Genomic DNA, 13,634 nt, shown 5'->3' with positions numbered 1-13,634 from the left:
TTGAAAATATAATAAATGGAAGTTTTCAAAAATGAAATTCAGCCATTTGAACACATGAATTCTTCAAATTATCAAAAAATCATGAGATGGAAAAAACAAAAAAAAAAAAAAAAAAGTGAAGTTTAATAACAATAATAACACTCGGAACACTTAAAAGAAAAAGCTCGTAGAAAAATGAGCAAGCCTTTGACTTTGGAAAATAAAACAAAAAATACCAAATCTTTACACAAAAACTGAAAAGGAAAAAAAAAAAAAATACATTTTCAGGAATAGAAAATAAAGTATTTTGAAGATTCCCTGTTTATTATTTTTTCTGAAAGTGCTCTGGAGAGCCAGTAATTTTTGTTCCTGATTTATTTTTTGGGTCACAATAAATTTCAAACATTATTTATTCTTTCGATAATATTTTTTCTCAGACACTTTTTTAAATTAAGCTGGGTTCAGCTTAATTCAATCTTGTTTCAAACAGATAATCGCTAAAAATGTCTGCCTTTATCGTTTGTGTTAATAATGGTGGACACTTTCAATAACTGTGGACAGAAGAGAAATCTCAACAACCGTTGATAGTTGCTTTTTGACAATAAACACAATTATTCCTTCATTGAATATGAACCGATATGAATTGTTAAAATCACTCATCCAACACAATGAAATTTTTCAATTATTTTTTATTTTTGTTGAAACTCGGAGAATCTAATTTCTCCGAGTTTCTCCGAAAATTGAAAATGTTTTTTTCAAAATTCTTCAGAGCAAGTTGTTTCATTTCTGTATGTCTTATAAGTTCATAAGCATTGAGTGAATAATTATGTAAATTGTAAAAAAGCAACTATCAACGGTTGTTAAGATGATTCCACTGTCCACAGTTATTGAAAGTGTCCACCATTATTAACACAAACAAAAAATGCAAACATTTTTTGCTATTTTCTGTTTGAAACAAGATTGAATTAAGCTGTTGCCAGCTAAATGAAAAAAGTGTCTGAGTACAAATATTATCGAGAGAAAAAACTATTTATGTGAAAAAAAAAAAAAAAAAAAACAGTAGAAATTGAAAATCGATATCAGTTGAAGTTAATAAAAAAACAGAGAATGCTTTGCATAAGCTTTCCAACGCATCTCCAGTATTATTCAGGAGAATCAATTTTCATTCAGTATTCACATGAACTTTGAAAAATTCAGTCACAACGATCATCTCAATGAATCCTTTAAGTTTTTGTTAATTTGTCATCTTTCAGTTTGATACTCATTTTTTTCTAATTCAATTTCATAAAAATGATTTTTTTTAGTTGTTTCTTAATTTTTGAAAAAATAAGAATTATGAGATTAATATTATGATTAATATGAAAGTTTGTTATTTTATACCTTAAAAGAAAAAATATATTTTGAACAGTTACACATGATTCTTTTTTTATTGATGAACAAAGCAATGCATATCAAGAAAAACTATTTCTCATAAAAATCATAAGAAAATTATAAATTTATGGGTGTATGGGAAGATCTTGAAGTGGTAAAAAACTGGAAATGTCCTGGTTCCGAAAGAAGGTGTGATTAAATTTGTTACACAATTCGAATAGAAAATATGCATTTGAATAATAATTATTTGGAAATAATAATTTCAAACTTGAAAGAACGAGGCTGGTATGTATTTGTTTATGAAGACTGATATTTGTATACTTCATAACTTTTACTTATTATATTCACTCTTTTCAAATAGATTCTCTTGATGTTCCCAATCCAATAACTTATGATTATGCATGTGTGCCTAATCTTCAAAATTTGTTTTGAATTCATTTTATATTCTTTTTTTGAAAACAGATAAACTTATAGATGCTTTCAAACAACAAAAAAGAATGAAAAATTCACAAGCAAAACATTTATTGGAGCAAACACGAATGCTTCTGACACCTTTACCTAATTGTGTTGAAATTACAATTCCTCGTGATGGACATCTAACTGTTGTGGCATGCAATTTAAATATTACCTTTTCAAAATTTAAATAAGTTAATTTATATATATAATGTGCTTGTTAAATTTGAATTAGGGGGATACACATGGACAATATTTTGATGTACTTCATCTTTTTGATATAAACGGATTTCCTTCAGAAGATAATCCATACCTTTTCAATGGCGATTTTGTTGATAGAGGATCATTTGGATCAGAGGTAATTTTCTCAACTTATTATTCTTATTTCACTTTTATTCACATATGTTTCATTGTATTTTATTCTTTGTTTCTTTTCAAATTACTTTTGCAATTCGATTTATATAGAATGCATTAACACTTTTCGCGATAAAATTGGCTTCGCCAAATGCAATTTATTTATTGAGGGGAAATCACGAAGCAGAGATGTGTACAACCGACTATGGCTTTAAGAATGAGGTGAGCTTGCGTTGCATTTGCAGAATTTTTTTTCAGAAAAGATTTGAAGCACCATCAATAAAATTTGCATTTTTTTTTTTGATATTGAATTTAAAGAAATATATGTTTAATTTTTCGATACATATTGATACAAAACATAATTACTTTTTTTTAAACTTTTGATGATTTATATTCTTTGATGTTGATTGAATAATACAATAGGTGCTTGACAAGTATAATGAAGATATATACAATCGTTTTCTCGATACTTTCGCGTCGTTGCCTATTTGTGCAACTATTAACAAAAAGGCATTTGTGACAGTATGTTTATAATGAAAAGACAATTTTTTTTTCTAATTCCAATTTATTTCATACGACTTGTCATTTATATTATTGATTTTATCTGTATCCCAAATCTATGTTAATTCTTTCTTCTGAAACAATTAATGCATAATAACGTTTTTATAATGTGCTTGCTTCAAATTGTCCTCACTTTCAACACAGCACGGCGGGCTGTTCAAGAAGTTGGGATATACAATCGCAGACATCAATAAAATTAACCGCTTCACTGAGCCTGGCGAAGAAGGCGGAGAGCTGCTGATGGCTCAGATGTTGGTTTGTGAAAAGTTTTCGCATTCTTTCTTGAACAAAATATTCATTAAATATATTTCCTCCATAAATGTTTATTTTTTTTTTTCAATATTTTTGAACGTTCAATTGTCACATTCTTTTCAATGATATTGACCAAATGCACATCATTAACAATTCTTATTCCATTTTTTCATTCCTGTTTATTTTTCATTGGCTTTTTCTTTCTTTCTTTCTTTCTTCTTTTCTTTTTATTCTAACTTTCTTTTTTTTTAACATGGAAAATTAGTGGTCTGATCCTATGCAAATGACAGGCATTCAAGAAACACTTCGTCCATTTGGGTGCAATTTTGGACCGAATGTCACAAAAGTTTGCTATTTCGATAGGAAAAAGAAAGAATAAAATTCAAAAAAACGATTTAATATCTGTCTTTTAATTAATTAATTATTTGTTCATTTTTTACGCTTTTATTTTTGGTTTTTTTTTTTAAAAAAAATATTCATTTCAATTTTATTTTTCCTTCTTTTATTCTGTTAATGTATCCTCCTGCCTTATTCATCGTTATTTATTTCAGTACTTTCTGGAAGAAAATCGTCTTTCGCTGTTTATCCGATCACACGAGATGAGAGAAGAAGGTTATACTGTTGAGCACGACGGGCATCTTGTATGAAGACATCACTTGTTCTTCCATATTTCATTGATATTGTTATTCTAATTGAATATTTCTTTTCTTATCTTGTCTTGTCTTATTTTATCTTTCTTTTTTTGACTTTATATTTCTTTGAAAATAACTCCTTTTGCTATGCTTATTATCTTTTTCATTTCTTTCTTTTCTTTTCTTTTCTTTTCTTTTCTTTTCTTTTCTTTTCTTTTCTTTTCTTTTCTTTTCTTTTCTTTTCTTTTCTTTTCTTTTCTTTTCTTTTTTTAAAACAAACTTTTTCTATCAAATCTTCAGATAACAATCTTTTCAGCGCCAAACTATTGCGAGCAGCGAAACAAGGCTGGCTTTCTTATTCTGCGCAGACGATGTGATGTGGAAAGGAGAGAAAAAGAAGAGAAAGAAAGAGAAGAGAAAGAAAGAGAAGAGCAAGAGGCTAAAGGAAAAGGAGGAAGTGATGAAGGAGAAGAAGAGAAGAAGGAAGGGGAAGGAGAGAATGAGAAGAAAGAAGAGGAGAAAGAAGAGAAAGGAAAAGAGGAAGAGGAAGAGGAGGAAGAAGAAGAGAAAGCGAAGGAGGAAGAGGAAGGAAAAGAGAAAAAAGATAAAGAGAAAGGCGAAGAAGAAGAAGAAGACGAGAAAAAAGAAGAAACAGAAGACGAAAAGAAAGAAGGAGATGAACAAGCCAGCTCTTCAACATCGCCTTCAGAAGACAAAAACGAAGGAGAAAAGAAGAAGAAAGGGAAAGGGAAGAAGAAAGGGAAGGATAAGAAAGGGAAAGGAGAAGAGAAAGAAGGCAAAGGAGAGAAAAAAGAGAAAGAAGAGGAGATGACAGAGGAAGAGAAGCAAGAGGCGAATAGCGAGTTGGATGTGGAATTTCATCAGTTTGATGCAGTTGTCCATCCAGAGTGCAAAACATACTATGAGATAGCTGCCTGCAATGTGATGTAGGAGATGAGAAGGAGAGGATCGTGCAGTGGAAATGTGGAATGGCAATGGGAAAAGGAAGGTAGGAAGAAAGAGGAAGAAGAAGAAGAAGAAGAAGAAGAAGAAGAGGAAGGAAAAAAAAAATAAGAAGGAAATAAAAAAAAAAAGGCTAATAAAAAAGAGAGGAAGCTGCGAATGAATGATATTTTTGAGTTGAGTTTTGAGGTCGAAATGATCTTCAACTTGAGCAATTAATCACACTAATGTTCATCTGCATTATCTTCTTTCTCTCTCTTTATATCTCATAGTTTGTGATTTTCTATACACTTCTATATACTTCTATGATATTCTTTACTTTTGGTTATTCCAACCTTATTTCTTTCGCGTAACTTCTATTTATCTCTCTTTCTCTTTCTCTTTCTCTTTCTCTTTCTCTTTCTCTTTCTCTTTCTCTTTCTCTTTCTCTTTCTCTTTCTCTTTCTCTTTCTCTTTCTCTTTCTCTTTCTTTCTTTCTCTCTCCTCTTCTTTGTTTTTTTTTAGTGTTTTTTTTTTATTTTTGAAGTATTTCTTTTATTCATTTGCACTTTCTCTTATCATTCTGAATGACAATCCCCAAATAATCTGCATCATCCACACTGCAACGTCACATCACTTCGACGTTGCTGAGACTATCTTTGAATTTCTTATTGTACATCCAATTTTTTACGAAATTGAATGACCTGTGAATGTTGGGAAAGTGATGCTCCTCTTTTTTAGCCTTTTCCTTCTTTTGTTTTGCTCATTTTTTAAAAATTTGAAGATTCTATTTGTGGGCTCTTGACTTAAACTTTTTAGATAGCTTTTTTCATTCAATTTTTCATTGTAATATTCATTTCAACAATAATTTTAAGTATAATTGAGTTACTTCAATATTCCCTTCTGATTTTTTAGAAAAGCAAATGCAATTTAATATGAAAAAGAGATTGATTAATAAAAATGTCATCAATAAGTTATAATGGTTAACTTTTCCGAAAATTATAAATTAAGGAAAATCAATAATCCGAATTATTATTTGAATTTTTTAATGATACAAACAAAAGATGATTCGACTGCTCTGATTGCAGATGACTCGGAAAAAGATAAACTTACAATGAAGGCTGTCTATGATCCTGAAGAAGGTGTGCACTACAAAATCATTAAGTTTTTCATTTTCATACTTTTTGCAGTGCTTGATGAAAAACCAAGAAGCATTTTTATGGATCTTATGAAGCAAGTCACTTTTGGAATGGATTTGACAAGAGTAACATGTGTGCACTTTTTTGTATATCGTGAAATTTATGAAGCTTCGCAATATTCCGATACCTTTGTCATAAAAAATAATAGTGCCTGCATTCATTTGTGAATCAAAATCTTTTATTGAGTCAACAGGAAATCTTTTTTCCCATCTTGAAATACTTCGTCATGCACTCACTTTGGACGATCCTGTTGATAGATTAACTCATATTTCTCGCTTTTTCCTCTCTGGATTCCATATTAGAACAAGAAAAGTGAGGAAGCCTTACAATCCTACACTGGGAGAATTTTTCCGTTGTTACTGGGATCATCCCGATGGAACGAGAACATGGTATCTTTCCGAACAAGTCTCTCATCACCCTCCAATTTCTACATTTTATTTTGAAAATATTGATGGAGGATATGTTGTTGAGGGTCACATGAGAGCAAAGTCAAGCTTTTCCGGAAATACTGTGGGAACATATATGGTTGGTACCATTTTTGCACATCTTCTGCAACGTAGAGAGACATATTGCTTGAAGTATCCTGGATTTCTTGCTCGTGGAATTCTCTTTGGGAAAATGCGAATGGAGACAGTTGGAAAGACTTTCATTCAATGCCAACAAACCGGATTAATATCAAAATTCAACTTTCTTGCCAAGCCCACATTTGGAGGGAAGTATAATCAATTTGAAATGAAAATAAAGCGGATAAAAGGATGGAAAGGAGATTACTCCAAAGTTCCTGGCTCAGAAACATGGCCAAAAGAAGGACCTATTATTACAGCGAGTGGAGACTGGACAGATTTATCATTCGCAGTTGACCATCGTACCCCTGTTTCATACGCTGTTCCAGCAGAATATGCTGAAATTCAGAGCCAGATGCATCAAAAGTGGCGTGAGGATGACAAAGAAAACGAGCTTAGGAAAGAAAGAGAATCGAAAGAGACGAAAGAGGAGCGGAAAAACAGAGAGAAAAAAGAGAAAGCTGATCGAAAGAAAGAGAAAGCTGAAGAGAAATCGGAAAGAAAGAAAGAAAAATTAGAAGAGAAAAAACGAGAGAAAGAAGAAAAAACATCATCATCATCATCCTCCTCCTCATCATCCACAGCATCAGCAAGTGAATCAGCCACATTAGAGCCTCTGCCTTCCTCTCTTCCATTGGACACCTTTGTTTTCTTCTCAATGCAGCACTCGCCCTATCTCTCTAAGCTGACACTGGCGCTGCCCCACCAGCAGCCCTGTGAGTCGCGTGTTGTCTGGCAGAAACTGACAGAAGCGCTGCAGAAGATGGACTACGACACGGCAAAGGAAGAGAAGATCACAGTCGAGGTGAGAGAGAGGCAGAAGGCGAAGATGAGAAAGGATGCTCAGAAGGGCTGGAGGCAGCGCTTTTTCCATTTTGACCCTGTTCCGAGGACAGATGAAGAACGCATCTTCCATCCAGAGGGCAGGTGGAAGATGAACTTTGGACTGGATTTGCTGTCGCCTATTGAAATGACACTGCCAGCGAATCGAAGAGTGACGTGCTACAACATCCCGGATCAGAACACGTTTTTCTCGGAGATTCCAGAAATGGAAGCAGAAGAGATCAAAAAAGACGAAGATCACATTATGAAAACATTTCTGTCGCTGGATGAATGCTTGAAGCAGCTGTCAGGCAGAAGGCAAGCACTACATCAGACAGGACAGCATTCATCATCATCATCATCATCATCATCATCATCATCTTCTTCTTCTCCTTCTTTGTTAGCATCATCTGGGAATGAAGCATCATCTTCTCTTGTGTCTTCGATGGATGTGGAAGAAATACTTGGGCCGATGTGGCCAATGGGTGATCCACCAGTGCTCAAAGCAAGAAGGGAACCATTGAGAAAGAAGAATAACACAGAAAATGCCGTTGCTAATGATCAATCCAACAAATCAACAGAAAATCAAACTGAAGATGTTGCTTCTAATGCAACATCAGTCACACCTTCTTCTTCTTCTTCTTCTTCTTCTGCTTCTGCTTCTGATGCTTCAAAATGTGACTTCAATGCGAAAGATCCACCAGCAACACCAAGTTCTCCCAGTGCTGCTGCTGAGGCTGCTCAACAAGCTGCAGATTCGCCTTCATCCACACCCCAACTCTCTCCTTCATGCACCCCTTCGTCTGATACATCTCTTCCACGCTATTCTTCTCCTTCTCCTTCTCCTTCTCTTTCTTCTAACTCGCAATGAAAACTTAGAAAGAAAAATTTTCTTTTCGTTTCTTTTCTTTTCTTTTCTTTTCTTATTTTTTTTTCGCCTTTCATTTTTTATAAAACTGTTGTGAAACGGAAGTGAATTAAGAAATGCTTTTCATTTGTTTATATATATATACCTATACATTAGCTTACACATTTAGGTTGATTTGACAACCTATGAAAGTAGTATTTTTTTGTTCGAATTATCGTTTTTCTGTTTTTAGATATATTGCTATCTATGTTCACTCATCATTTGGCGTTTTGTTTACTTTTTTTCCCTTAGATTATAAATTGCTTTTTATCCATTTTGAAATTGTGCCGATGCGAAAGTTTTTTTTTAACTTCCGTTTCGTTATTGCATGCTCTGTGTTGTAAGATATTCCTCAAGAAAGACATTAAAATGCAGAAGCCTCAATCGTTTCTGTTCTAGTTAAAATTTTGCTTGTTATTACAAATGAATATTTTATTCATTTCACGAACTATATTCAACACCAAGAATTATTTCACAAAAATTCGTTTTCAGCTTTTAAAATTTTGCTGATTCAAAAAGAATAAAAATCCAATTTCAAAAAATTAAATTTCTTTTGTTTTATAAATATATATTTTCTTTTATTGAAATATTTTTTCAATTGTCACTATTCGATGAATTTGTGAAATTTAATATGGTTTTGGTTTTTTGAGTTGGGGTTTGGGGGTAATTCCCTCAGCTTTACAACGAAAATAAATATTTACAATGTCAGAAATAGATGATATAGAAATTAGAAGAAAGAAAATTTTGGACTCAGTTGAAGATTACGTTTGCCTTTAGATTTTAACAATTAAACTGTTTTTTTTTCAGTATCCAAAAATTCCAGCTTCTGCTAACATTCAAAAAGTTGGTCTCGAGGCTCAAAGAAGGCAAATGATTTTTGAAGCGTTTGAATTTTTTGATACCGATCACAATGGAACTCTTGAACCAAGTGAAATAAAATTTGCCATGCTAATCCTTGGATATCCAACAAAGATAGATGAAATTAATAAACTCGTTGAAAAATATGGCGAAGATGGAAGTGTTGATTTTGAACATTTTACAGATTTTGTTTTAGCTAAAATGGTTAGCAATTAATGTTTTATTCAAAATTTTAAATGAAAATCGAATTTTAACTTTTTGTTCTAGGCTCTCGTTCAAGCAAATGAAGAAGCATTATCTTCTTTCAGATTAATTGATGATGAACACAAAGGATATGTTGACCATGCTGCTTTGATTAAGGCTGCTGAACTTGTTAGTGAAGGAGAACCTGTTGATTCAAAGCATTACGAAGCCATAATAAAAGCAGCAGATAAAGATAAAGACGGGAAATTAAATTTTGCAGAATTCAAAAAAGCCTTTCTCAAAACATTATGAACCAACCATATTGTTTACCCTTTATAAAATTTTTATTTTTTATTTTTTGTTTTGCTTTTTTTCTTCGAGCATTCAGTATTTGTTTTTTTATTTTGCATGGACGAAGATGTAATAAAAAATGCAAAAGATAAATACTCATTTCCTTACGATCCATATTTCATTCAAGTTGAATTTATGGATGCTGTGTATAATTGCGTTCAGCACGGCAAATACGCATTTTTAGAAAGTCCAACAGGAACTGTATTATTTTTCAATTATTTTATATTCGAATACTTCAATTAGATCGTATTAGGGAAAAACTCTTAGTCTTCTTTGCTCTCTTAGAGCATATCTTAGAGATTCAACAAATGGAATTCTTTCAGAAGAACATAAGGGAAGCTCTGAAAAAGAGCATAACGACGATAAAGCAAGTGATGCCTTTTCAAAATTGGCTAAAGACAAAAAAGTTCTTCGAGCGAAATATCAGCGCTTCAAACGAAAACAAGCTCGACAACTGCAATTGGTTCAAACAGATGGCTATGATGACGAACAAACATATTCAAAAGATGTTTAATCATTATTTGATTCATTCATATTATTCATTCATTGTTTTTTAATGTTCCATTTTTTAATTAACTTTTAGGAATATTTGGATGATTATGTTGATGGATTTCAAGAACTTCAGTTAAACGACGATGAAGACGATACAACGGATATTGATAATAAAGAGCTAGAAAATCAAATAATTATTTGCACAAGAACACACACCCAAATAAAGCAAATTGTTTCAGAATTTAAGCAATGTCAATTTGGAGGATGCCACTCTCTTTGCGTTCTTGGAAGTAGATCTTTTCTTTGCATAAATGAAAGTGTTTGCAAAAAAAAGGTATGGATTTTTTATTTTGTATTTTGAAAAGATTATTTATTTGATTGTCAAACTGAATCAATTTAGTCGCATCAAATAGAAGAGGCATGTGCTTCAATGGAAAAGGAAAAGAATCCCAAAAGTATGCGAATCATCAATTTTGAGAGATTTTCGTCTTTCAATTCTGATATTTATCATGTTCGCTTCATTTTTAGAAAGATGCCCTTTTGACAATCATCGTTCAATAAGTACTTTGGCACAGAGAATAAAAGTATTCATTATTTAATATTGTTTTCTCTGGCATGAGTTCAATAAACTTTTTCAAATGACATAAGCATATTCCAATGGACATCGAAGATTTGCATTGTGCAGGTGCAAAATTGCAGGCATGCCCGTACAAAGCTGTAATGGCAGCGGCTGTTAACTCTGATTTCGTACTTGCTCCATATTCTTATCTTCTTAACAGAGGTTTCACCATTAATTTTTTTAAAAAAGTTGAATAAATGTTAATTTTCTTATATGCTTCTTTATTCAATAATTTCATTTAAATAATATTTGACATGAAATATCTTTTGAAGAGTCACGCGAAGCTGCTGCAATTGAAATTTCCAACAAGTCAATCATTGTCTTTGATGAAGCACATCACATCCCATCAGCTGTTGATGAATGCTATTCGGTTGCATTGACACTTCAGCAGGTATTTCATTGTTCAATTAAATGCGTATTTTCATTAACGGCTTTTTTAATTATTAACTTTCATTTTTTCTAAATATCAAATTCTTCTTTATATCATCAGCTTTATTGTGTATATCTCATTTTATGTTTCTTTTTGAAGCCCAAATTGGAGAGAAAAACAGTTTCCAAGCATATCGATAACTACATTCAATTGTATTATATATGCACTCATTTGATATCATATCTTTTGACTTCACATTTTCCAACACAACAGCCTTCAAAATCCCCCTTTTCTTCTTCTTTCCCTTCGTCTGCCTCTTCTTCATCTCGCTTTTCTCAATTTTCCGATGTTTATTCTGCATCTGAAACGATTGATGGCTTTATTGCATCCACACACATTGATGCAAACTTCTTTGCCCTTGAAAACTGGATGGAGACACACCACCCGATGCAGCAGCTGTTCAACACAGTGGAGAAAATCAAACAGGAATGCGACGTTGCAGACGAAGCTGGCTTGTCTTCTCCGAGCTCAATACACCATAAATTGTCTTCTCCAGAGAAACGTACATCCTTTGGAGATAGAAACCAATCATCATCATCATCATCGACTTCTTCTTCTCCTTCTTCAAATTCCACTTCATCTGATTCACAACACTCCATCTTTTCTGTTATGTCTCTATCTGATCTGTCTGCGATACTGTCTTCTCATCCAAGGAATGCACTTCGTTCATTCTTCCGTTTTGTGCAGTATTTGACAGTGAAAGATTCACAGGGCAGAATAATTGTACAGCAGAAGGAGAGAGAGAAAGGGGCATTGGCAAAGCTTAAGGAGAAAGAGGAACAGGCGAGGCAGATTAGAGAGAGGAAGGAAAGAAGGAGAATGAAGAAGAAAGAGGAGGAAGCAATGAAAATGATAAATGTGGATAAAGAAGAGGAGAATTCAGAACCGCGCAGAATGAGAACAAGAGGAATGAAATCACATTCTGAAGATAGTTTGTCTGATGATGATGACGACTCTTCAGATGAATACAATTCACTTGATTCTGATTACGATGAAGATGATGATTTGGAGTTTGAAAGAAATGCTTTGTTGCAAGAAGCAAACATCTTCCGAACAACGGATCCATCATCTTCTTCATCTCCTTCTTCATCTTCATCTTCTTCATCTTCATCTGCGTATGATGAGATCACTTCATCTCTATTTTCTCTTTCAAACCAACTCAACAGTACTCCCTTCAGCTTATATGACACAATGCTTCATTTCGTCCTTGTTGACACCGCTGCCTACTTTTCTCCTCTTCTTTCTGCTCGCTCGATTGTTTTTGTGGGTGGAACACTTTCACCTGTATGTTTCATTCAGAAGAAAAAAAAATATCTTTTCTTTCTGTTTGAGCATTGAGAAAAAATTTGTACTATTTTAAGCCTCATCTTCTTTTTTTCAAGCTTCTTGCTGTTTTCAACTTGACAATATCTTTTCTCTATTTCCTTCTTTGTGTTTGATTTTTTTAATATTTATGCTATTTTTAATGCAACAGATTCGTTCATTAGCAGGCCAACTTCTTCCCTTTTCAGCTCTTCCCTCTTCTTTCGATGCAAAACTTCCATTGATTTCTCCAAGTTTCTATTTCAACTCTTGGAACCACATCATCAAAGACAATCAATTTTCTGCTTTTGTACTGAAATCATACGATACTGCATCCTTTTCAACAAGTCAGAGGCAACTGATGCCTTATGTGTGCTATTATTCTTATTCCCAGATTAATTAGTGTAACTTTTCATTCATTCATCAATTCGATTTATTGTGAATTAACAATTTTTTTCTTTTCTTTCTTTTATTTTTTCAAATTAAAATTAGGATTTTACTTATTCCAATCGAGACAACCAACAGCAGTTCCAAGCATTGGGCCATCATGTTCTGAACTTTGTGCACCGAATCTTTGATGGCTTTTTAATCTTCTTTTCTTCTTTTCAGATGATGGACAGTTGTCTGCGCTGCTGGCAGAACATGAAGTGGGGCAAAGACCAGAGATCGCTGCTATCAGAAATAGAAAAGCACAAAAAGGTTTTTGTCGAAAAGAGAGACGAAAATGGAGAAGAACAGCTGAAGCAATACAAACAATGCATTGATGACTCTTGGAAGGTTTATAACTATTGAAATTTGATTATCACATGATCTTTATACTTTGTATGTTTGCTTGATGCTTTTCCCCTTCTTTTTGCGAATGAATTTAGTCGGAGCATTTGAACGGAGCTATTTTGTGTTGCGTGATGGGAGGAAAGATGAGCGAAGGGATCAATTTTGCAGATGGATATGCAAGGTATGCCATTTATCATTCAAATAACAGCAAATAATCAAAATGAAATATTTGTATTATTATTATTATATTATTTTCAATTTCATTTTATTGAACATAATTTAAATTGAAAATTTCTTTTTTAAATAATTTTTTTTTCCATCAGAGCCGCAATGATTGTGGGCATGCCTTATCCAAACAAGTCTGATCCTGTTTTGTCTGCTCGCCTAAAATTTTATCAAGACACATACGGAGCGGACTTCTGCCAGCAAGTTTACAATGACCTCTGCTTTAGATCGATCAATCAATCAATAGGCATGACAATTTTTATTGATAATACCATATCTCATATTCTTTTTTCCCCACTTTATCAAAATCAATCTTTTTGCAATTATCAGGAAGAGTGATTAGGCACAGAAATGATTATGGGGTT

General features: G+C 32.9%; 4 protein-coding genes across 4 annotated transcripts; all 4 read left to right on the top strand.

Annotated features, from left to right (window-relative positions):
* Positions 1 to 1,477: 1,477 nt before the first annotated feature.
* On the top strand, positions 1,478 to 4,649 carry MONOS_8065 (putative serine/threonine-protein phosphatase 5). Its single transcript, XM_067878445.1, has 11 exons — positions 1,478 to 1,539; positions 1,626 to 1,635; positions 1,712 to 1,753; positions 1,813 to 1,958; positions 2,039 to 2,161; positions 2,269 to 2,379; positions 2,581 to 2,679; positions 2,863 to 2,973; positions 3,236 to 3,316; positions 3,522 to 3,611; positions 3,903 to 4,649. The coding sequence occupies exons 1-11, from the start codon at positions 1,519 to 1,521 to the stop codon at positions 4,551 to 4,553; spliced, it is 1,485 nt and encodes a 494-aa protein (XP_067727778.1). The 5' UTR covers positions 1,478 to 1,518; the 3' UTR covers positions 4,554 to 4,649.
* Positions 4,650 to 5,563: 914 nt separating this feature from the next.
* Positions 5,564 to 8,577, top strand: MONOS_8066 (putative Oxysterol-binding protein). The gene is made up of 3 exons (XM_067878446.1): positions 5,564 to 5,686; positions 5,735 to 5,815; positions 5,892 to 8,577. Exons 1-3 carry the CDS (start codon positions 5,593 to 5,595, stop codon positions 7,997 to 7,999), a joined length of 2,283 nt encoding a protein of 760 aa, XP_067727777.1. The 5' UTR covers positions 5,564 to 5,592; the 3' UTR covers positions 8,000 to 8,577.
* Positions 8,578 to 8,737: 160 nt separating this feature from the next.
* On the top strand, positions 8,738 to 9,388 carry MONOS_17542 (putative EF-Hand superfamily protein; the record flags this gene model as incomplete). The annotated part of the gene is made up of 3 exons (XM_067870472.1): positions 8,738 to 8,800; positions 8,843 to 9,097; positions 9,161 to 9,388. 3 exons carry the CDS (start codon positions 8,738 to 8,740, stop codon positions 9,386 to 9,388), a joined length of 546 nt encoding a protein of 181 aa, XP_067727776.1.
* A 96-nt stretch (positions 9,389 to 9,484) lies between these two features.
* Positions 9,485 to 13,608, top strand: MONOS_8067 (putative ATP-dependent RNA helicase; the record flags this gene model as incomplete). The annotated part of the gene is made up of 13 exons (XM_067878447.1): positions 9,485 to 9,628; positions 9,681 to 9,935; positions 10,011 to 10,253; positions 10,320 to 10,374; positions 10,448 to 10,503; positions 10,568 to 10,700; positions 10,811 to 10,929; positions 11,182 to 12,252; positions 12,443 to 12,640; positions 12,763 to 13,047; positions 13,140 to 13,225; positions 13,368 to 13,473; positions 13,600 to 13,608. 13 exons carry the CDS (start codon positions 9,485 to 9,487, stop codon positions 13,606 to 13,608), a joined length of 2,760 nt encoding a protein of 919 aa, XP_067727775.1.
* Positions 13,609 to 13,634: the final 26 nt, after the last annotated feature.

Source organism: Monocercomonoides exilis (assembly GCF_001643675.1).
Source record: "Monocercomonoides exilis strain PA203 chromosome Unknown scaffold21-1407046, whole genome shotgun sequence".
Taxonomy (NCBI): Eukaryota; Preaxostyla; order Oxymonadida; family Polymastigidae; genus Monocercomonoides; species Monocercomonoides exilis.
This window is presented reverse-complemented; position numbering and strand designations above follow the sequence as displayed.